This window comes from Rhinolophus sinicus, linkage group LG05 (genome assembly GCF_036562045.2).
Source record: "Rhinolophus sinicus isolate RSC01 linkage group LG05, ASM3656204v1, whole genome shotgun sequence".
NCBI lineage: Eukaryota > Metazoa > Chordata > Mammalia > Chiroptera > Rhinolophidae > Rhinolophus > Rhinolophus sinicus.
Window position 1 is genome coordinate 119,413,562 of NC_133755.1, and position 22,550 is coordinate 119,436,111.

General features: G+C 37.8%; 1 protein-coding gene and 1 pseudogene across 6 annotated transcripts in view; both read right to left on the bottom strand.

Annotated features, from left to right (window-relative positions):
- Nucleotides 1-809: 809 nt before the first annotated feature.
- Nucleotides 810-22,550, bottom strand: part of CEP162 (centrosomal protein 162) — a 73,386-nt gene continuing 51,645 nt past the window's right edge. For 3 of the 6 annotated variants that reach the window (XM_019729510.2, XM_019729512.2, XM_074333261.1), the window contains 5 exons: nucleotides 21,030-21,673; nucleotides 18,343-18,484; nucleotides 16,377-16,475; nucleotides 11,026-11,160; nucleotides 810-2,396 (listed from right to left, as the gene is read on the bottom strand). In XM_019729510.2, coding sequence (XP_019585069.2) covers nucleotides 2,187-2,396; nucleotides 11,026-11,160; nucleotides 16,377-16,475; nucleotides 18,343-18,484; nucleotides 21,030-21,673 — 1,230 coding nt within the window. In that variant the 3' untranslated portion in view covers nucleotides 810-2,186. Of the gene's footprint in view, nucleotides 2,397-8,830; nucleotides 10,215-11,025; nucleotides 11,161-16,376; nucleotides 16,476-18,342; nucleotides 18,485-21,029; nucleotides 21,674-22,550 lie in introns of those variants that run through there. The other 3 variants (XM_019729511.2, XM_074333260.1, XR_012496660.1) reach the window with 3 other exon arrangements.
- On the bottom strand, nucleotides 5,021-9,144 carry LOC109446347 (hsc70-interacting protein; annotated as a pseudogene).

The window sequence follows — 22,550 nt, forward strand, 5'->3', positions numbered from 1 at the left end:
TTCAAAGCAGGATGGCCACTGAATAGCTATGTAACTACCAAGTGTCTTACTCTGAGTAAGATTACCTGTTATTTAATGTGCCTGCCGATCTTGGACGTGCCTAATTAGTCCTTAGTAGGTATGGGTGGGAAAGTGGAATGTTCTCACCTTCCAGGCCTTTAGTCAGAAAGTTAGGATGTTTCAATATGGAATGGGACCTTAATGCTAAAGCATGGATTTCCAAGGGTTGACAGGTAGTTACTAGCTATAGAATGCGATAGGCTTACTGGTAGTAGATCTGATCAGAAATCTCTCTGCACAAAGGCAGTGGTGTTGGCTGCAAACCATATATTCTGATAAGGTTCCTGTCAGGAAGGCCTGTGGATACAGGTGTCATATAACACTGAGGGGATGGAACTGGTAGGAACAGACTGATATTTTCTGGAGTTTAAATCTTCCTAAAAGCATTCCTATTCAAGATAGTCTAAATGTGTCTAACGTCTGTGTCCTCATCCTGGACCCTTAGTGTGATGACTAATGAATGAAGTATGGTTTTCAGTTGTAACTGATAGTTTTGATAGCACTTATGCATCTTTAATCTGTGAATAGAATTGAAGAGCTGCCATGTGCACAGCTTATTCCAAAACAATATAGAATCCTCATCAAAACAGAATGCACTTTTGCTATAAATAATCGTCTATCTGATGCTTGCACTGCCAAGTTTGTGCGTGGAGAGAACAGCACAGGAATAATCAAAAGGACAAAGGGACGGATGGGTGTAGCTATAAATTAATAGGCTTGCAGATTAAAAATACACAAAGCACACTCAAAATAACCAAAATAGTTTATAACTTAAATAAGATTTTTCACATAAAAAAATAGCAAACTATAATTAACTAGTACTTTTTCTACCCTCTTAAGAAAAAGACATCATAAAATGCTGGACATTAAGACATTGCATTTCTTATATTTAATTTCTACAGTTCACATTTGCCACCCATAATTTCACTGAGCTCTGTCACCTGTCCTTTATAAAGTATTTCACTTAATATTATTCTAGAATTGCACCTATTAGCATGTGGTTATTGAGCACTTGCAATGTGGTTAGTCCAAATTGAAATGTGCTATAAATGTAAAATACATCAGAATTTGGAGACTTAATATGAAAAAAGGAATGTAAAAGCTCAATTTTTATATTTTGGATGTATGAGATTACATAAATTACCAAAATTAATTTACTTTGCTTTTTTAAATCTTTTAAAATGTGGCTACAATAAAATTAAAAATTAATGTGGCTCATATTATACTTCTATTGGATAGCATTGGGCTAGAACATTTGGAAAAAAAGTGGCTACAGCTTTAACTTACCAGCATCTTATATACTCACTCTCTGCTTTTGGAAATGGGAATTGTAAAATGAAATAACAACCAGGCTACTTTTATGCACGCTTTTAGTTTTTCCTAATGAACATGTTACTTTTTAAATAGAGAAAGTAAAAATGTTATATTGTTTATAATCTTAGTTATATGCCAAAAAACTGGCATTTAAGACATGTAGCATAAAAGATTAAAACAATGAATAAATCAAATTCCCCTACTACTTATGAAATATATTTTGCACCTTCATCAGGTGCAAAAATGAGGCACCTAGAGGTAGGAATAGAAATCTGGGAAACAAGAGTTCCCCATCTACCTGTCCAGAAGGTACAAATTCTCACTGAAATTATTGTGAAAGCTCTCCTACTCGGGTGTCAATGTGACTCAATGTGATTTTCCAAGCCTCTGGGCTCGAATTCCTTTCTGTGTCTCTGTAAGAGGAGCTGTTTTTCTGGCACCAAGAATGAAGAATACACTTAGTCACCAATGGCAGACTATGCACAATTCTCTTTTCTTTGCGTATCTAGCATATAAGTGAGAATTTTACAGTAAATCTCACTAATTCTAATCACCTGACATAAAGGGACTTGTCCATAAGTTATTTAAAATGTGACTGATTAATGCTGTTCAGTAAAATACACCATAATGTTTTTGGTTTCTTTCTTTTCTTATTGGCTAAAGGCCATTTATTTTGAAATGTTGCTTTGTGTTGTTTGCTTTCTGGAGACATACTGGAACACTTGTTTTCAAAAGCCTCCTTCTGACAGTGGCACAATCCCAGCCATCATCCACCTTCAGGCCTTTCCCGGAGGTCGCATGAAACGTGAGTTCTAGTAAGACTCTGGTGCATGCATTTCATCTGCTAAAGCAACAGGTACAACCACCCCCTGCCGGTGCAGCTCTCGGAGAACATCTAGTATTGAGTCTAATTCCGTGCGGAACTTGTCCAGCTCATGATTCTTCAACTGTGCTAGTCTTTTCCATTTCTCAATTTCTTTGTTTTGCTCAGTTTCTACTACTTGGTGTGTTTGCTGTATTATCTGTAAATATAATAATTGCATTATTATTGTTACAGTTCATAGTGGGGGTGAAGAACATTTAACAATCTCAAAGAGCTAAAGTGGGACAATGCCGACTATGGTAAACGAGTGACCTATACATATCAATGGGGAGAGAGGGGAAGGCGGAACCCTACCTAACCATCTCCATTGTGTCAATGAACATGCCTGCAGGTGAAGAGGGTAAAAAGTGGGAAATTTGGTATCTAATTCTGATAGGGAGTTAGGGACTTTTACAGTCTTTTTCATTTTTTTCAAAAGGTGTGACTAATAAGAGTACCATTTAAAGCATCAGACATTTCTAACACCTTGGTATGAATCCAAACATCCTCAAAATGCTGTTCCTTTTAAGAACAGCACTTGAAATGCAATCAAGACAGGTTTAATATACAACCCATGTTACTACATTACAGCACTAGAAATGAGTTTTATCTTCTTGTTGGACTGATCCCTTTATCGTTATGAAATGCCCTCCTCTGTCTCTTGTTACAGCCTTTGTTTTAGAGTCTATTTTTATTTTGTCTGACATAATATTGCTATCGCAGCTCTTTTTTTCATTTCCATTTGCCTGAAATATTTTTCCATTACTTTCTGTATGTCTTTTGATCTGAAGTCCGGTCTCCTGTGGGCAGCATATGTATGTTTGTTTGTTTTTAAATCCAGTCACTGTATAAGTCTTTTGTTTGGAGCATTTAGTCCATTTACATTTAAAGTAATTATTAATAGGTATGTAGTTATTGCCATTTTATTGTTTTCTAATTGTTTTTATAGTTCTCTGTTTCTCTTATTTTCTTCTATGTTCATGACATTTCTATAGTGTGCTTGGATCCATTCTATTTCTTGCATACCTCTTGGAGATTCTTGGTTTGTGGTTGCCATGTGCTTCATATATACCAAGCTATGTTTACAGCAGTCTATTTTAAGTGGATGGCGGTTTAAGTTCAAACACATTCTAAATCCCCTGTCCACATTTATGTTTTTGTCATTATTTATTTGTTTTTGTGTTTGTTTGTATCCCATAATTTATTGCAACTACACATGATCTTCCTACTTTTGCTTTTTGACCTTTGTACTGTTTTATATAGATAGTTGACCCATTGCTTTTACTGTTTTGCCTCTTTGTTAGTGAGAATGTTTTTCTTTTATTTCCTTACTCATATTTTTAATCTTTTCTATTTAAAGAAGTCTCTTTAACATATCCTGAAATATTGATTTAGTAGTGAACTCCTTTAGCTTTTTCTTGTCTGGGAAACTCTTCATCTACCCTTCAATTCTAAATGATAACCTTGATGGGCAGAGTCATCTTGTTTGTAGGTCCTTGCTTTTCATCACTTTGAATATTTTGTGCCAATTCCTTCTGGCTTGCAAAGTTTCTGTTGAGAAGCCAGCTGACAGTCTCATGGGACTTCCCTTGTACATGACTAACTTCTTTGTCATGCTTTTAAGATTCTTTCTTTATCGTTAACCATTGGCATTTTAACTATGGTGTATCTTGTTGTCGGCCTCTTTGGATCATCTTGTTTGGGACTTTTGGTGCTTTCTGCACTACTTCCTTCATAAGGTTAGGTAAGATTTCAGTCATTATTTCTTAAAATAGGTTTTCAATCCCTTGTTCTCTGTCTTCTCCTTCTAGTACCAGTGTGATGTGAATGTTGGTATGGCTTAATGTTGTCCCAGAGGCCCCTTAAACTATCTTCATTTTTAAAAATTCTTTTCCCTTTTTGCTGTTCTGATTGAACGTTTTCTGCTACCTTGTCTTCCACATTGCTGATTCATTTAGTCTTCAGCTTCATCTAATCTGCTATCGATTCCCTCTAAAGTAGTATTCATTTCAGTTAACAGTATTTTTCATTTCTGACTGGTTCTTTTTTATGGTTGTATTACTCTGTTGAGGTTCTCACTGAGTTAATCTATTCTTCCCTTAAGTTCATTGAGCATCAATATTAACCAGTGTTTTGAACTCTGTATCCAGTAGATTGCTTGTCTCCATTTCATTTAGTTCTTTTTTTGGAGCTTTGTCCTGTTCTTTCTTTTGGGACATGTTTCTTTATCTCATTATGGCTGACTCCCTGTGTTTGTTTCTATGTGTTGGGTACATCTACCGTGTTTCCTGAAAATAAGACCTAACTGGACCATCAGCCCAAATGTATCTTTTGGAGCAAAAATTAATATAGGACCTGGTCTTATTGTAATATACAGTGGTACCTCGGTTTTTGAATGTTTCCGTTGATGAACATTTCGGTTTACGAGCACCGTAAATTTTATGGATGTATGGTATCATTAGATAGTAAAATTCATGCTACATTTGCAGTTTTAGGGGTTGGTTTTAAAGGTCTGGAACGGATTAATCCATTTTGCATTACTTTATGGGGAAACCATGCCTTGGTTTTTTAACGTTTCAGAACTTGAACTGTCTTCTGGAATGGATCATGTTTGAAAACCGAGGTATCACTGTAATATAAGACCAGGTATAATATAATAACATAATTAATATAATATATATTATATACAACACCTTATATATAATATATATTTATAATATATAATATATAATATGTAATATATAATAATATGTAATATAATTGTAATATATATAATACTGGGTCTTATATTAATTTTTGCTCCAAAAAATGCATTAGAGCTGATGCTCCAGCTAGGTCTTATTTTCGGGGAAACACGGTATGTCTTCAGTTCATTCTGGAGCCTCTTAGGAGAGACTGTGGTGTAGGCCAAGGTCAGCTGCCATTTGTGCCCGGCTTGAGGCCACCTGGTAGGACCTACAAAGTGATCTGTGCTGCTTTGGTCTTAGAGGTGCTTGGGAGAAGCTATGCTGTGAATCAAAGCCAGTTGCCCCTAGTGCCAGACTTGGAACCCTTTAGTGGGCACCACGATGTGAGCTGAGGCCAGCCACCAATTGTGCTGGGCTTGTGACTGCTTAGTTGAAGGTGTGTTCCAAGCCAACACTGGCCACAGCTTATGCCAGGCTTGGGATCCCCTGACGGGAGTTAGAATGCAAGCTGAGGCTGGTTGATGCTTGTGCTGGGCTTGGGACTGCTCAGCAAGAGGTATAGGGTATGCTGCAGCCAGCTGCTGCTTGTTTAGGATTTGTGGACCTTTGAGAGATTTTAGAAAAGACTTCAAGCATGAGCTGATGCACGTTGCTTGGGTGGAAAAGCTGCTGGAAGTGTCTCAGGCTGGGTGCAACAGTTGGGTGGGGTGGGGCCTCAGGGAATCACTAGGGTGGGTGAACAGTGTTAGCCAGGTTGACGGAGAGTTAAATTTGGTGCCCACTTAAGCCTGCCAGCTGGGTGCGATGAGGGCTCAACGAAGGAGCAATAGTGTTTGCCAGAACTTCTGTCTCCAGCTAGAGCTTCCCTAGCCCCTCCCCCTGCAGTCCTTGCCCTGAAGCTAGTCAATTCAGTTCCTGGCTGTATGTCCAACATTTTTTGAACTGCTCTGTCTGTGCTGGAGACCAGAGTGAGTGAGTTTGTGAGCCAGCAAGTCCATATGTAAGCCCCTTAAGACACTATTTTATGAAGATCTTTTCCTGAGGTTTCATCTTGTTTTTTCTTTTGAAATATATTTCATTGTTTCTTCATTTTTCTTGACTCTCTGTGTTAATTTCTATGCATTAGATAAAACAGCCACCTCTCCCAGTCTTGAAAGAAAGTGTTGTGTAGTAGATGAACCCTGTCCTATCTTCTCTAGTTCTTGGTTCTATCTTAAACTTTGTAATAGTCTGAGCAGCCTATTTTATTTTTAGTGGCTCTGGGGGTTTGTCAAGCAAGACCTGTCTGAGTCTCAAAGGGGAGGATCTCAGTCAGAACCTAGATTTAGGTTTATTGGAAGCCAGACCCTCAGGTAGCAGATTTTAAAGGATGCAAATATATATTGTCCTGTGGGACCTCAAATGTAAGCCCCACTGGCCACCAAAGCCAAGTGACATAGAGGTGTCTCTTGGGTGTCAGACACAAAAATTGAGGTGCCAAATGAGGGTACAAGCTCCTTTCTGAGAGATACTGGCAAGCTGTAGTGAAGGTAAGAGGGAGAGTGCAAAGATGGCTCCTGCTAGCCTCCATCCCCAGAGAAATTTTCAGTAGGCCCCTAGATGTGTGTTATATTAAATGCCTGCCCGTCAGGCAAATGCTTTAAGATAAGCAAATAAACCTCTTTCACAGAAAATGTAGGCACTTTCTAGTCACTGGCCTCTGCACTGAACCCTGGGGTAGGTGTATAAACTAGCCTTTTAAGAACTGTTTCTCAGTTCACTGTAGCCTTGAGGGTCTTGTGGATACCAGCCCCATTGCTTTTCAAAGCTAGATGTTTTGGGGGTGCTAATCTCTCAGCTGCAGGTCTTAAAAGTTAAAGTACCCAATGTGGGATTTAAATTCTGCTCAGGGAAAAGCTCGGGGATTTGAGCTCCCTATTGATTGTGGGTCCAGTGCACTAGAGGTGGGGAATTATGGTAAGATTATTTCTCAGCCTCTCTTACCCACTTTGATGAGGGTTTTTCCTTGTTTACCTGATATGTAGGAGTTGTTCAGCTAGTTTTATTTCCCCCCGAGGAAATTGTTCCATATGTGGCTGTCGATTTGATATGGTGTGCCCATGGGAGGAGGTGATTTCAGAAATTTCCTATGTTGCACCCTTGAAATGGAACCTGTCTTGACTTTTGATGATTTAATTACAGTGTGTCTTGGTGTAGCCCTTTTTGGGTTCTATCTATTTGGGGTCCTTTGGGTCTCACGAATCTGGATGTCCATATCTTTCCCCAGGTTTTGAAAGTTTCAGCCATTGCTTTAAATATACTTTCCATTTTTCTTTTTCTTCTGGGATTTCCATAATGGAGATAATGTTTCTTCTGATGCTGTCCCGTAGTTCGGTAGAATTTCTTCTTTTTCATTCTTTTTTCTCTTCTGGCTAGATAATTTCAAATGACCTATTTTCTAGCTCACTGATTCATTCTCCTGCTAGGTCAAGCCTCCTGTTGAACCTCTCTATTGAATTCTTCAGTTCTGTCCTTGTATTCTTCAGGTGTGGATTTTTTTTTTTTTTTTTAGTAAAGAAAAATGTAGGGTTTTGCATGCCCTTCTGTTTTTAAATATTTTTAAGGTTTAAAAGTGTTTAAAGTTTGTAATTCCTAGTAGGAAAACATTATCTGAACAAATACCCTGTGGCAAACCACTGTAAAACGTTACAGCTGCATTTGGAGCAGAGGGGTAAGAATTCTCTTCAAAGCACCCCAGCTTTCTTCATGAGAGGGTCAGAGGTACACTGGTTTGTATTACTGTGACACCTACTGGGTGATCCACGTTGCTTTTCCTTCAGCAAGGGCTTTATTTGTCAGAAGGCCATTATGCTTGACCTCCAAATTTGGCTGACAATTTACTGATGAGATTCATGACCTTTGGTTTGCTCTGATATTTTGATGGGTTCTGGGCCACATCCTGGAAGACCACCATAACTTCTGGATCCTGCATGGCTGTAAGTACCTCTGGATCACTAAGAATTTCATTGAACCCAGGCATTCCTACCCTTCCAGGCATGCCCCCTCCCATTCCAGGTATTCCTCCAGCAAAATTAGCAGACATTCCCCCAGGAAAGCCACCTAGAAAACAGCCATACTGAGCTCCTGTTTGTCATCTGGCTTCTTCTTCCCTCTGGGCGCTCTCATGTTCTTCCCGAGCCTTCTTAACCCTTTCCATTCTTTCTTTGATCTCTTGCTCTTCACGTTTCCACTCATACTTTCTCCAACGTTCTGCAATTTTCTGGGCCCTTGGTTGAACTTCAGCACTGCACTGGCATCTTCATCATAATCCAATTTACATGCAAGGGAAAAATCATGGGCTGCTTCCTCCCAATGACCCAGAAGTCTATGTGCTTTCCCTCGCCACCTGTACGGCTGCGCTGAATCAGGATTTATTTCAATAGCTCTGTCACAGTCTCTCGGATAGGAGCATTTGGCTTCTGTAATTTGATGAGGACTCTAGCTCTCCTGGCATGCAGGATGGCCAAACGAGGATTCAGCTTGATGGCATCTGTGAACAAGTCAATGGCTTTCTGTAGGTCACCATCATTTAGGGCATCAGTGGCAGCCACTTTTTTATCATTTGCCTGATCCATCATCTCCTCGGTTATCTCTATATTTTCATCTCTATTTCTTGAGGGGCATCAATGTCTGGTTCAATCACACCTTTGTCAATTTCTACATCACTTTCCTCACTTGATGGTTCATCTGTCTTTATGTTTTCCTCCGCCTTCTTACTATCTGCTTTTTCTTCCTTGATATTTTCTTATTTAGTTTTACGAATAGCAGGTGCTTTTTTACCCCACCCCCATCCCCTGCTCTCCACTCACTCCCTCAGGAAACACATTTCCTCGATGTGCAGAACACTCAGATCTTACACATTTTCACGAAGGGTTCATGGTCGAGAAGCTGCGGGAGGCGGCGGGCGCAGCTGAGGCTGTGGCCCGAATCCAGACCTGGGCACTAGCTCGGCATGACCATGTGGAACTAGAATTTGTTTTGATGATTTCTATTTCTTTGTTGAGCTTCTTGTTTTGCTAATTCATTTTTTTCCTATTTTGTTAGTTTGCCTTTCTGTGTGTTCTGTAGTTCACTGAATTTCTTTAAGAGGATTACTCTGAATTTTTTGTCTGAGAGTTCACAGATCTCTATTTCTTTAGGGTCAGTTACTACAGCCTTATTAGTTTCTGTGGGTGGTGTCATGTCTACCTGATTTTTCGTGATCCTTGATTTTTGTGTGTGTTGGTATCTGTGCATTGGTAAATGGTCTCTTCAGTTTTACTTTGGCATTGACAGTTCTTAGCTAAGCTCGGGGTTTTGTACAGGTCAGCAGGTAGCATCCTTGCCAGGTAGGGCTCACTATAGGGGGTCTCCTTTTTGGGAGACGCCCTGACCTCATAGCTTGATTCTACAGATGGACACAGCTCCTGATTGGTGTCTCTACTTGCACACTTGTTCAAGGAAAAACTCAGTTTTCCAAGATCTTAGAGCTGGTTGCTGCAAGCCCCACCACCCTTTTTCTGTCACAATTTGATCTCCAGTGGTTGAGCCCTACACATTCACCCTAAAATCCCCATGATGTGAGACCTGAGTGTGACTCTGGTTAAGCAACCTACAATGGTGGGCAAGTTACCATTCTTAATGTAGTCCTTGGTCTCTGTGGTCCAAATGGGTACTTTAGCCTCACCTCTGTGTTCTGAGATTTTTTTTACAATTGTCTTGTTTATGGACGGTTGCTAGTTGGTCTTCTTGTGAAAGGAACTGAAGCTGGAATGACCTATGTCACCATCTTGATGACATCCTAATTTAGCATTTTACCATGCTGTATATGAAAGTGAAATCCATCACCTTCTCTATAAATCAAGGATGCCCTAAAAGTCCTACACTTTTGCTTTGGCAAATAAAACAGTCAAATTGAAATAATATATACATGATTTACATACACACACATTTTATTAATCACACTTATTTATAACAACACCACAAATTATTTGTCATAAGGCATAATATAGTATGCACCTATAACAAGTAAGGAAGTGAATATTAAGCATATTTATCAACAACTTACAAGCATTTTCTAAAATAGTCATTATAAAGTGACATATAAAGGTAGGCTCTGGTGAAATAGTGATACATTGTGATGTCTTAATTCTATGGATGATGGTATCTCAATATACAATGTGTTTTTAAGAGAAGTCCACAAATAAAGGTCTATAAGTAAAAATGAGAAAAATTTCATGAATCTCTTTGTTCTCCATTTCAGTTTGTAGTTCCTGTAATGATAAAAAGCTAGAATCTTGGTATGATTAAATTGAGCTAGGGTTTCTTTGTGGAACTGAAGTCTACCATAAAGCTTTGCTTGTATGTATTATTTTTTGTTTTCAAAGAATATATAAATTTACATTGTTTTAGACTGAATGCTTATATGCCCCTCATCATATGTTGAAGCCCTAATCGTAGTGTGGCTGTATTTGGAGTAAGGAACTAATTAAGGTAAATGAGGTACCAAGGGTGGAACCCCAAACATGATTAGATTATGGTAAGATTAGTGTCCTTACAAGAAGAGGCATCTGAGATCTCTCTGTCGCTCTACTTCCCCTCCCCTACCCCACAGTGCACATACCCACGAAAGGCCATCTATAAGCCAGGAAGAGAGCTCTCACGAGAAAATGAATCAACTGGAACCTTGATCTTGGAATACTAGTCGTCAGAACTGTGAGAAAATTAATTTCTGTTTTTAAGAACACCAAGTTTATGATATTTTGTTGTGCCAGTCCAAGCCAACTAATACGATTTTCAAGCAGTTAAACATCAGCACCAAGGCTAATGCCTAAAATACATCATGCCCTTCTGCCATTTTAAATTTCTATTAATTTATCTGTTTGAAATTAAATATAGTAATCATATTACTAGTACTAGTGCTAGGCATATAATTTAAATGATCACATTTCAATGTAAATTTATTTCATACGAATATTTACTATAAGAAGTAAGTTTTACTAGGGATGACAAAACTGTAGCAATCTGGAGGTACTTAAAATGTGAAGAACAATACAAATGTCTACATGTGATGTACCACCTTACCTGTTGAAGTTCCTGCTCTCTTTGTTTATGTCTCATTTCCATCTGTTTAATTTTCTTTTCTAAGCCCATGAAATGTTTCATCTCTGGTGTATGGTTTTCTTTGGCCTCTCTCAATTCTTCTAAGAGTTTTGTAATCTAAAATTGAGGTATAAAGTATGAGAAACTATGATAACAAGGAATTAATTCATTTAAGAAGAACGTTTAACACATCTTCTTTAGATAAGAGGCTCTATATAAAAGGCTCTTGTTAACAAGCATATCTTGAGTTTTTAGAATAATTAATAGCTTTCATGCCCTAGGTTCAGGAAGTAAAGGCTCATCTTAGTTCTGAACTGACCTCACATTCCAAAGGATTTCAGATAATTGGATTACCTCCTCCCTCCCTTATACGTCAGGCTGGTTTATGGCCCTCAAAATTAAGCTGGGTACTTTTCTTTGGTGTATTCAGCTTTGCTACAAAGTATTTAATAGTTTAATAGGGTGATTATTTTTAGGACTCAAAATACATTTTGTCAGTTCCCTATAATTCTGTTTGTAATCTTCTGGCTCTTGTCACATTATAATTTATTACACAAATGTACGCATATAAAATAGATGCAGTGAAGTCATGAACACTTCCTGTGCTTGCTGCTGACACAGCTCCTGAGGTTGCAGAGGTGAGAGACACAGTCGTTGTCTTCACTGAGGTTGCATCTAGTACAGTCCCTCCTTTTTCATACCATGGCCCACAGAGAACATGGTAATATTTTTATGTCACCAGGGAGTTAAATGGAGGGGATGTGAGGGATTTTTGTATTGGGCTTGATGAACCACTTAATTGTATCTTCCTTATACCATATAATTTGCAAACTGTTAACATCAAAAGGCAAACTAACTTAAAAGCAAATGAAAATGGATAAAATTAACAAATTCAATAATGTTTTACATGGAAACACCCAGTACCTAATAATAACTGAAAATACTAAATATATATGTGTATACACACACACACACACACACACATACACTCACTCTTCCTAAATTAGATAATTTGTCTGTATTTTTAAGTCAGAGGCTTAAATATTTTAAATGTGGACCATCCTTGACAAAAAAAAAAAAAAAAATATGCAAACTTTAATTGGATGATGTGTAGAAAGGTAGGGAGAGCCTTACAGAAAATGCTGTGGTGATGGGTGCTAGACATAAAAATCTTGTATCACAACAATGATTACTAAACATTGTAAACAAACACAAAAAAATGGTTCTGAACTACAGAAGTTGCCAAAGGCATTGTCATACGTGTAATGGTCAAATGTCACTTCAACTTCTGTCAACTTCCTAATGACTGAAAAATCATTTTGAGTTTCACAACATACCAGCATAACTATCTTCTGATCCACAGGTTCTGGTACACTGCCTGGGACGGTTTTGTTCAAGGGAATGAAGGAGCTGAGTGAATTAGAATTCCAGTATTACGTGCTACGATGGAGAGGTGCCCAAGAAACAGTGATAAGTGAGAGACACATAACTTAAAAAAGAGCTGGGCCGCAGGATTCTTAACCTGAGATATGTGTATTTGAATCAGTCTTAAAGTACAAGCAGTAGTGAGTCATGACGTTATCATGTACTAAGCACTATTAAGTACTTTCTAGATGTTGTCTTAGTTAATTTTATTTATCAATCATTATATTTACTTACTGTCTGATTCCCCAAATAAAATGTAAGCTCCATTAGGGCAGGGATTTGTCTACTTTGTTCTACTCACTATTCCTAGCACCTAGAGCTGAGCACAACAGAGTAGGAGTTTAACAATTATTCATCAATTAATTAATGAATTCACCTTTCAATGATTAAACATTCATTTGTAAATTACATAAATTCAGAAATTTGGTTCTAGACAAAGAATAGAGAGAATTTCCCTTCATTTGTATTTATTTAATAGCACCTTTAAGAGTATAATTAAAGTTAAATAACTATTTTTTTTAAAAATTCTTGTATTTTAGTGAATTTATCCTAGGAAGGCAACTGGATACCTAAGCAAAGATGCATGATCAATAATGCTTCCCATTTCTTGAATACTACAGAAAAAAATTGTAACAACCTGAGTGTCCAATGATAGGGGCTTGGTAAATTCAGGCAAGTATTTAATTTTCCTCCGCATCAATTTTTTCATTTATAAAATGGGAAAAATAGTACCTACCCCTTGGGGTTATGATGACAACCACACAGAGCACATATTACAGTGCCTTGTACATACTAAACACTTAGTAATAATAAGTTATCATTTATTTTCACTTCTTAATTATAAAATGGTGTAACAAAAGTGCTAATAAAGATATATACTGACACAGAAAGAATGATGTCACCAACCTAGCGAGAGGTGGTTCCTGACTTTGCTCCTCCTCCTGAGAACAACCACCAACAACTCTTCATGGACAAGAAACCACGAGAAAATCGCAGAATGCCAAGGTGAGGCTAAAGCACCCTCCACCCCCAACCACAGTGACCAAGACAGATGGCATTAGGAAGGTATGAGAATAGCTACATGTTGGCACCGCCGCTCCCCCAGGCTGGCGCAGGACCACACCTAAAGGACTCCCTGACTGAGCCTACGGTTCCTCCTGTGGAACAAGAGATCTCAGGGTGGACATCCAGCTACCCCAGCACGGTGAGTCACTTCTTGGGAGTCTCCAATCCAGTCTGGCCCCATGGGAATCGTAGGGGACTGTGTGGGACTTGGACACTGGGAATCTGATTGAGACAAAGAAGCAGGACGGGGCGTGTCACAACCAGCACTCAGACTTGGCAGATACAGTTCCTACCTGCCCAGCCCAGGCAGGAATCCCAGCCAGCAGTTCTGCTCATATGCAGAGCAGGTCTGACTAGGGAACCCGGTGGAGTGCCAGTCTGCTTGATGGAGAGCCTCAAATCAAGAGGTTTGCCAGCCCGGGAGCCTGGTCTGTACCCACCCAGGCAGGAGAGCTGAGTCTAGGCTGCCATACCGTTAGGTGAAGCTCGCAGCCCCACCTAACCAGAAAGCCTGACTAGAACACCCGGAAACCTGTGTAGCCCAGCCACAGAGCAGACAGTCTGGCAGGCAGAGCTGATGGTCCACAGAGCAAAGCCAGTGGGCTGTTTGGCCATGGAGCTTGGTGTACTGACTGGCTAAGTCAACACCACAAAAAGCTTTAGCAGCACTGGAGCTGGTTCTCCCACTGTGCCTAGGCAGGTATACTAATTCGCAGCTCCTCCCACTGCTGAATAAAACAGCTCTCAGTCCCTCTGACCAGGAAATCTAACCAGAGCACTGGCAACTGAACAGAGAGCACAGCCTGTGGGTCTCCCTGTGTACACAGTAAAACAGATGGCCCCATCTGGCCAGAGGATTCAGTGCACAGTCTTGTCTGATTTGGGTCCCCAAACAACAAGCTGAGCAGGCCCTGGGGCCTGTCCTGCTGGCCTGCCAGGGCAGAGAAGCTAATTCATAGGCCTGTCTACTGCTGAGTATAATATCCAGTCCTGAGTAACTAGTAAGCCTAACCAAAGAACCCAGGCCACCATGGGGCTCCCATCCTACAGCCTGGCTTTTACAAGGCCAGCATTATCCTGAGAACAGCCAGAAAAAGACACTACCAGACTAATGGAATAATATTCATCCACAAAAAAGGAGAAAACCCTGGCATTTGTGACAGCATAGATGGACCTTGAGGACATTATGCTAAGTGAAACAAAGCTGACAGAGATAAATACTTTAAGATCTTATATGTAGAATCCAAAAACAGAAAACAAACAGCACACCCCCCATCCCCACTCAGAAATAGAGATCAGACTGTGGTTACTGGGGATGAGGTGGAGGGAGGGGAAACTGGATGAAGGTGGTCAAAAAATACAAACTTCTGGTTATAAGATCAGTAATGTACAATATGATAACTATAGTTAAAAGTGAAGCTGTTAAGCGAGTACATCCTAACAGTTCTCATGACAAGGAAAATAGCACTACTTTTACTGGGTTTTTTTTGGTATCTATGAGATAATGGATACTAACTAAATTTACTGAAGTAATCATTTCATGTATATGTAACTCAAATCACTATGCAGTACACTTAAATTTTTACAGTGCTATATGTCAATTAAATTTCAATACGAAAAAATGAAAAAAAATACGGACATGGAAAGATTTATACATTCAATATGCTTTAAAATCATATATGCATACACACATGCACAAATAAACATGTATTTTGTATGTGTGCATGCATGAGCACACACACTCACACTATTTCTATATCTCTATATATGTATAAATAGAAAAAACCTGGAAGGATATATAGCATAGTAAACATCTAGGTGGTGGGATCAGAGGTAAGTTTATACCTTCTAATTTTTCTACGTTAATATGTATTAATGTTAATATGCAAAAGAATATACTGAATATTGAATACATGCTCAACAGGAATAGAAATGAGTAACACTAACAAGAATAATTTGATTGTTTTTCTGTTCCACCTACTAGAAAGCAAGCTCCTTGAGTGTAAGGTCTTCAGGTATTTTATTCATTACTACATCCCAAAAGCCTGTAATAGTGACCAACACCTGTTCACTGAGTACTTAAAAAAATAAATGAAGAATGCTAGGAAGTGGAGCATATTCCATTTAATAGCTTTAAAAAAACCCTGAGGCTGAGAGAGTTTAAAAACACCAGCAAGTTAGTGGATATGGGTAAAGGGTAAATATTCTTTCTTCTGCATGAGAGGCTGAGTTTGATTCAGTTAACTTTCTAGCTCTGTTCTCGCAATAAAGATGGACGTCTGTATACCAGGCACACTGCTTGTGGTAACAATGCCCCAATTGGTCAAATTACTTGGGCTTGGAAGACTTTGTATGGACTGAAACACCTGGTGTGGAAAGGATTACTCTAAGATCCTTTTGGTACCTGGATCAAATCAAAAGGATCTAAGAGTAATAAAAATGGTGAGTTTCCAGAAAGATCTATTTCATAAAATATTATTATTGGTTATCCAGCATTAATGTCATGATTGGTTTACCTATTTCTTAACCAAAAGTCTTAGTACTTAATGTAGAAATAGCTTTAACCATCCAATTTTACTGACAAAAATTAAAAGAACCAAACAATCCCATTTCCCCACTGCCCAGAAAGTACCAACAACAAATACAAACATATAAATAATTTAATATCTGAGCTTCATCTGGGAAAAGCAGATTTTCCATAAATAAGTTAATATTGTCTTGACATGTGATATATTTTCATGTCTACTTGTACATTTCACTTAAAAAATTTATGATGAAATATGAGTATGATTGAAATGGCTAAGATAAGCTTATTTTAGCCCAACGTTTTCGTTATTTCTTACCTCTTTCTGTAAGATTTCTTCTCGAACTTGAGAAACAACAAGAGACTCTTGTTTACTCTGCAGTTCATTAACTTGATTTTGGAAATGTTTTATAAGTACCTAGGAAATTGTGTTAGAAGTACTGAGTTAGTAAATCTGTTCCTTGAATATTATTTGAAAACTATAAGAAAGCCAGCTAATCATTTTTGTTTGTACTGAAAAATAAAAAGGATCCTAATATTTTAAAATCACAAAGTTCTAACATAAATTCCCATAGGAACTAAGTTCATTAAATGAATTAAACTTATTGAATAAATGCACTGTTTTGTTTCTTTCAACATTTAATATAAAGTATCATACATATTACAAATTAATGACTATGTAACTACTTGGCTTCTTTAGTACTTTTCTTCTGAAAGCCTGAAAAATCACCTTTTAAAATAAACCTCTATAAAGGCAAAGCATTTTGAAGAAAGTGGCCAATATTTTTACATTTTGTCATTAAGTAGAATAGTTTTTATTAAAGACTATTGACTCAAGTTAACACAAGCCTAATATCTGTGAAATGTCAGTCTCATATTTTTAGACAAAGACACTGAAATACATAAATATTTCCATGAAGGAACTGCAAAAACAGGAAAAATTCACATCTTTTATCTCTAATACTTTACTTTTATTGTTTTTATGATCAGACTATACTGACTTCCATTTAACTCATAATTTTCAATATGACATTTAGAATTCTGGGAAAAATAACATTTATGGCACTATGACAATGGTACCACTTTTCCCACCTCTCCTAGACTGCGCCTTACTATATAATCACTTGATATAATGTTTACATTGCCCACTGACACTCCACTGCTACTGGGGAAGCAATCTAGAGAGGTTATCTGGAAGGCTGTATAATGGTTACTTTTGAAAAGCACAAATCTTTTTCATTGAAGTATTAAAAATAGTCAAAATTCTGTTTCTGAGCTATCTGAGATTAAATTACAGACCTCATTACATTTCACACTTAAGTAACCCCAAACAATAAGGGCATTTTCTCACAAAACCACAGTAACATTTTATACCTAAGAAAGTTTATAATTTCTAATATGCAGTCCATATTCAAACTACCTCAACTGAAGGATTTGTTTTTAATTAAGATGCTATTAAATAATTATAGGTTGGAGAAGTGGTGGTGAGATAATTATTTCTTGAAGTTTTTCCCCCTCAGCTTGTTTGTAAAATTAAAACCTATAGAAAAGATGAAGAGCAAAAAGAACATTCATATATTCTTCAACTAGAATTACCAACTGCTAACATTTTGCCATATTTGCTTTATCTTTTTTCTTGGACATACCTTTTGAAAGTAAGTTGCAAGTTCTATTTCAATGCTGTTTGTTCAACTTACAATCACCATAGAGGGGTCACACAGTAAATATTCACAGATATTCCAAGAAAGACACACAAGGAAATGCAGATGAGCTGTCAGCATACCCGGTCATAATTCTTAAAAGATTATGCTTCATAATGGCTCGGGATGTGTATTTCTATCTCTGTCATTATTTTATCCCCAGTGCCTGACTGTCTATAGGTCCGAATCATTCTTTGTTTAATGAATAAGAGGTAAGAAGACAAGAAGAATGACTAGGATAATTACTTGGCAGTTAGGACTTGGGGTGGAGGGAGACAGTTCAACATTCAAGTTCAAGTACTAAGGTCCCAATCATAGTAGACATACCTCAGCCATCCATTACAACCTATTTAGATGAAAATCTATTTGAGAAATGTAGTGACAAACCTGTACAAACACTTATTTAGAGGTATAATTTACAGTAGAATAGTTAAACATATGATGGCACCTTCTCATAAAAGCAAAATCAAGGCAACAATAATTTACCATTTCTATCACCAACTTCAAAAAAGTGAAGTTAAAATATTTCCAAATGTTGTGTTAGCAGTAACTGAAAAAAAAAAAATCACATTCAAGGCCATCTACCTCTTGAGTTGCTATTTTACGATTTAGTTCAGCTACTTTGGAAGAAGAATTTTCTACTGCGTTTTGGCAAAGGAGTTTCTCTACTTCCCTCTGATGAGATTCTTTGAGAGATGTGATGTGTGCTGCAGTATCTTCCTTGATCCTTTAGAACAAACAAAAGAAAACCAGATATACGCGGTTTTTCAACTTTGAATTCACAGTTAGCACAAACATAGTGTAAGAAGCCTGAAGATTAAAGAAGCGAGGGACAGGACCATTATTTATCTACCGCACTGAGCTAGGGCTTTTACATTATTGCCTGTGAGTTCTTATAACCACTCCATGAGTTCACTATTGGCTGCATTTTATAAGGGCAAACGTGAATTCAGGAACCAGTGATGTATCAGGGTCCCAGATCAGTAAGTTGCAGAGCTGGGGTTTGAGCCCAGCCAAGTTGAACCTGAGTCTAGGCAGGGCCTTCCACTCGACCTCTAGGCTGGGCCTGCACTCCCTGAGGGAATCAAAGGTTCTAAATGTTCTATTAATACTTGGATTTAAAGCAAAGGGCCTGTCATTTTATCTTTTAAGATAAACTCAGATTTCTTGCCCAGATTCTTATTTGGATAATCAAAGTTGTTTCCTTTAGAATCTCTAATACTTTGTCTCTAGGCAACATTCTCCAGTTTTTGGTCCCTATGATTCCAGGCTAGCTGCAGGCTGTGAGAATAAAACGATCTTTCCAGTAGTTCTTAGGACACAGGGTAACTGAACCTAATTAATTTGGGGCATGACAGACTATTCATTTGTCTCTGTGACAAAATTTATACATTCAAAGGCAGTTTAGTAAATGATAAAGTTATGACTAAAGAGTTGATACATTTGCTATAGGTATTTCCTGTCTTATTGGAATATTTTAAAATGACAGAATTTTAATCAAAACAGATATTTAGTAAATCACTGTTAATACTTATTAATACAACAATTCCCAAACTAGAAACAAATATGTTAGCTGCTTATTTGACTATGAATATTCACGGAAATAGTGTGATTAGGGTCCTAAAAAAAAGCATAAAGATATAAAGCACCCATGATTTAACTGAACCATAATTAAAAAAACAGCCTAAATCCTGGGACTAGAAAAGGTTACTACTCACTTCTCAGACGCAGAGAAAAAGATTAATAATATCAAAAATTTATGTACAGAAAAATTTATAGGAAAAATTTGAATTTCAAATTATTTTTAGGAGTGAATGTGATTCTTTCCAATAGCTTTACTGCTATCACATTCAGGACTAAAGAAACAAAGTTTCAATTTGGAAGCAATATGGTTCCCATGGTGACTCAATGAGACAGGCTGCCAGTCAATCAATAAGCATTTGTCAGGTGCTTCCTATACTCATTCTTCTAGTAGAAGCTCTACCAGGTCCTACCTATTCCTTCCTTCAGGCACTCATTATGTAGTATTCTGATGCCTCCAACTCTGTGTTCCTTTAGTTAGTCAAATATACTGAAGTCCTAGCCTTTGACAGGCAGAACGTTATACATTCTCAATATATATCATTTCATAATTAATATGTTGCCTCACAAACATTAACTTACACATGTTTTTATACACCCCAAGATATGTTAAACCTCACAATCAAACCTATAATTGTTTGCAGGTTGCAAAAGAAGTATAATCTTACATCAGTTCTCAAGGAGCTACAAGACAGTGTTATGATTAGTGCTTTCTTGGTACATAAATTATATAGGAGTTGGAGGTAGAAACAAGAAATCTCCTGGGAAGCTCTAGGAAGTATTCTGTGGTAGGACTTAAAATGTGAATGAGCAAAAGGCAGTGAAGAAATTTGGCAAGTTAGGCACAGCAAGTCCGATTTTTGAGAAGGGAGAAAGAAGAGTCAGGAGTCAGTTAAAAGGAACAGAAATAAAGTTTACTAGTCAGAGCTGCCAAGACATGGACGTTAGGGAGGAAACCACTTAAGGAAGGCAGTATTATCAATGATGTCAAGAAAAATGGGGATGGAGAAAACTCCACTGGACTGAGAAAGGTCATTACTGAGAGCAGGTTTAAAAGAATAGTGAGGATGATAGCCATAATTAAGAGGAAGTGAGATGGAAATAAAAGAAGAGACTAATTGTGGAAAAAGTACAGGAAGACGGAGAAAGAGAACCAGAACTGGTTTGATCAGGTGAGAAAACATGTTAGAAGGCTCAGAGGAAAAGAGACAGTAGATAGTACTTGGAGATTCTGAGAAGGAAAAGGATGACTTTAAAAGTTCAAAGTATGAAGGGATGTGATTAACAGGTTAATTTGAAGAGGTATTTTGGAAGAAAGGACCCCTTCTTATAATGTCAACTAGTTTTCAAAATACCTGTTTTCTGACAGCAATCTGTCTATGGCAATTGAAACTAATTTGCAAGGAGGCCCACTGGGTCAGCTTATTAACACCATTTGGATACGTGCAGAAAAACAAGACTGGTCAAACCAAGGACATGGCTTGGGTTGACATGGAGGTTCATCAGAATCGGGGCTTCCAACAAGTAAAGAACCCTAAAACAGATCCATGCTCAGCAATATAATATAATTTCTTAAAATTTGGTTATGACTTCAGTTCAGGGTCAAACTAATTAAACAGAAGAAAAACATCTTGTAACCTTTAAACTTTTTTCTTTTTATGTCCCCACATATTTACAGATTCACACTTTACCTTTTGATGGAATTCTCAAATTGGTTCATAGCTACTTCAGATTTCATCTTCAGCTCATTCCTCTCCACAATTAATCTTTCCAGTTCGTTTTTCAATCTGCAGTTTTCTTGTAAAACTTCTGAAACATGGGAATCAGTAAAAGTATGTGGATGGTAAAGCTTGCCACCCAAGGTTCCAGGGAAGGAGACAGCATCTCCTTTACCTGGATGCAAAGCATCTTTCTTCACCCTTTTTGCAGTCACTTCCTCCCTACCCTTCGAGTTCTGATTAGATAGCATCGTTCTTCTCTCTTTCTGAAGCCTCTCCACAGTTTTCAAAAGGTCCTGTATTTCTCTTCCCTTTGCAGCCAGCTCCTCATTGAGTCTCACCAGTTTAGCTTTAGTATGAGCCTGTTCCACCTGGAATTCGATAGACTGGAAATCTTTATCATCTTTATCATTCTTCTTGAGTTCCAGTTCAGCATTCTGATGTTTAAGAGTGTCAATTTCAGCTTCAAGTTTTCTTACAGTGATTTGATGGGCTTCCTTAGTGTCGTCGAGTTCCTTCTCTAGTGCTTTAACCCTGTCATGCTGGTTCTGAGGTGCTTCCTTCAATTTGTAGGCAAGTAGCTGCTCCTGCTCCTCTAGTCTCTGTTCGTACTGAATCTGAAGAAAAGAATCCATGTAATGCCAAAACAGCTGCTAACAAAGCTAACACTGTTAACGCAGCCCTGCATTCTACCAGGTCCCACCTATGCCTTCGTTCAGGCACTCATTATGTAGTATTCGGATGCCTCCAACTCTGTGTCAGAATATTGAAGTCCTAGCCTTTGAAGGGCAGAACATTATATATTCTCAATATACGTTATATAATTTCATAATTAACATGGTGCTCATAAACATTAATTTACACATTTTTGTACACCCCAAAACTTATTTTTAAGCCTCACTATCAAACCTATTATCGTATACCCTTCTCTATGCAAACTGACAAACTATACACTCTTTGCGGATAAATAGGGAAAGCAACTGGGGTACTGAAGTCTTTAAGAAATAGCACATTTTCAATTTTGTAACATCAATTTGGAGATCTCACAGGGAGCAAGTCAGCTTGGAATTTGTATCCTGGAGACTTAGTATTATAAATGAAATAACCTAGTTTATTTTACTCTGTGGAAAGAGACACCAATAGTGTCTGTTCATTCAAAAAATGAATACTTATTTAGCTACGACTGAGTGCCAGGCACTGGGCCAGATTCACAGATAAAGAAACTCAGTTCTTGACTTCAAAGAGTTCATAGCCTGGTGAGGAGAGCAACATGGCAAGTTTCAATATCCTATGATAGCTGTGATAATGGGCCTATGAACATGTACAGTTCAGTGAAAATATTTTCAACCATGGTAATTAAAAAAAAAATTTATACTGAATATATATCAGAGATGCTGTACTCTGCCTTTTCATTACTTAATTTTCACTAATTCTGACGTCACTGAGAGGGGCTTATGTAAAGATTATCCTGTGCTTGATTAATCTGTTTGAAAT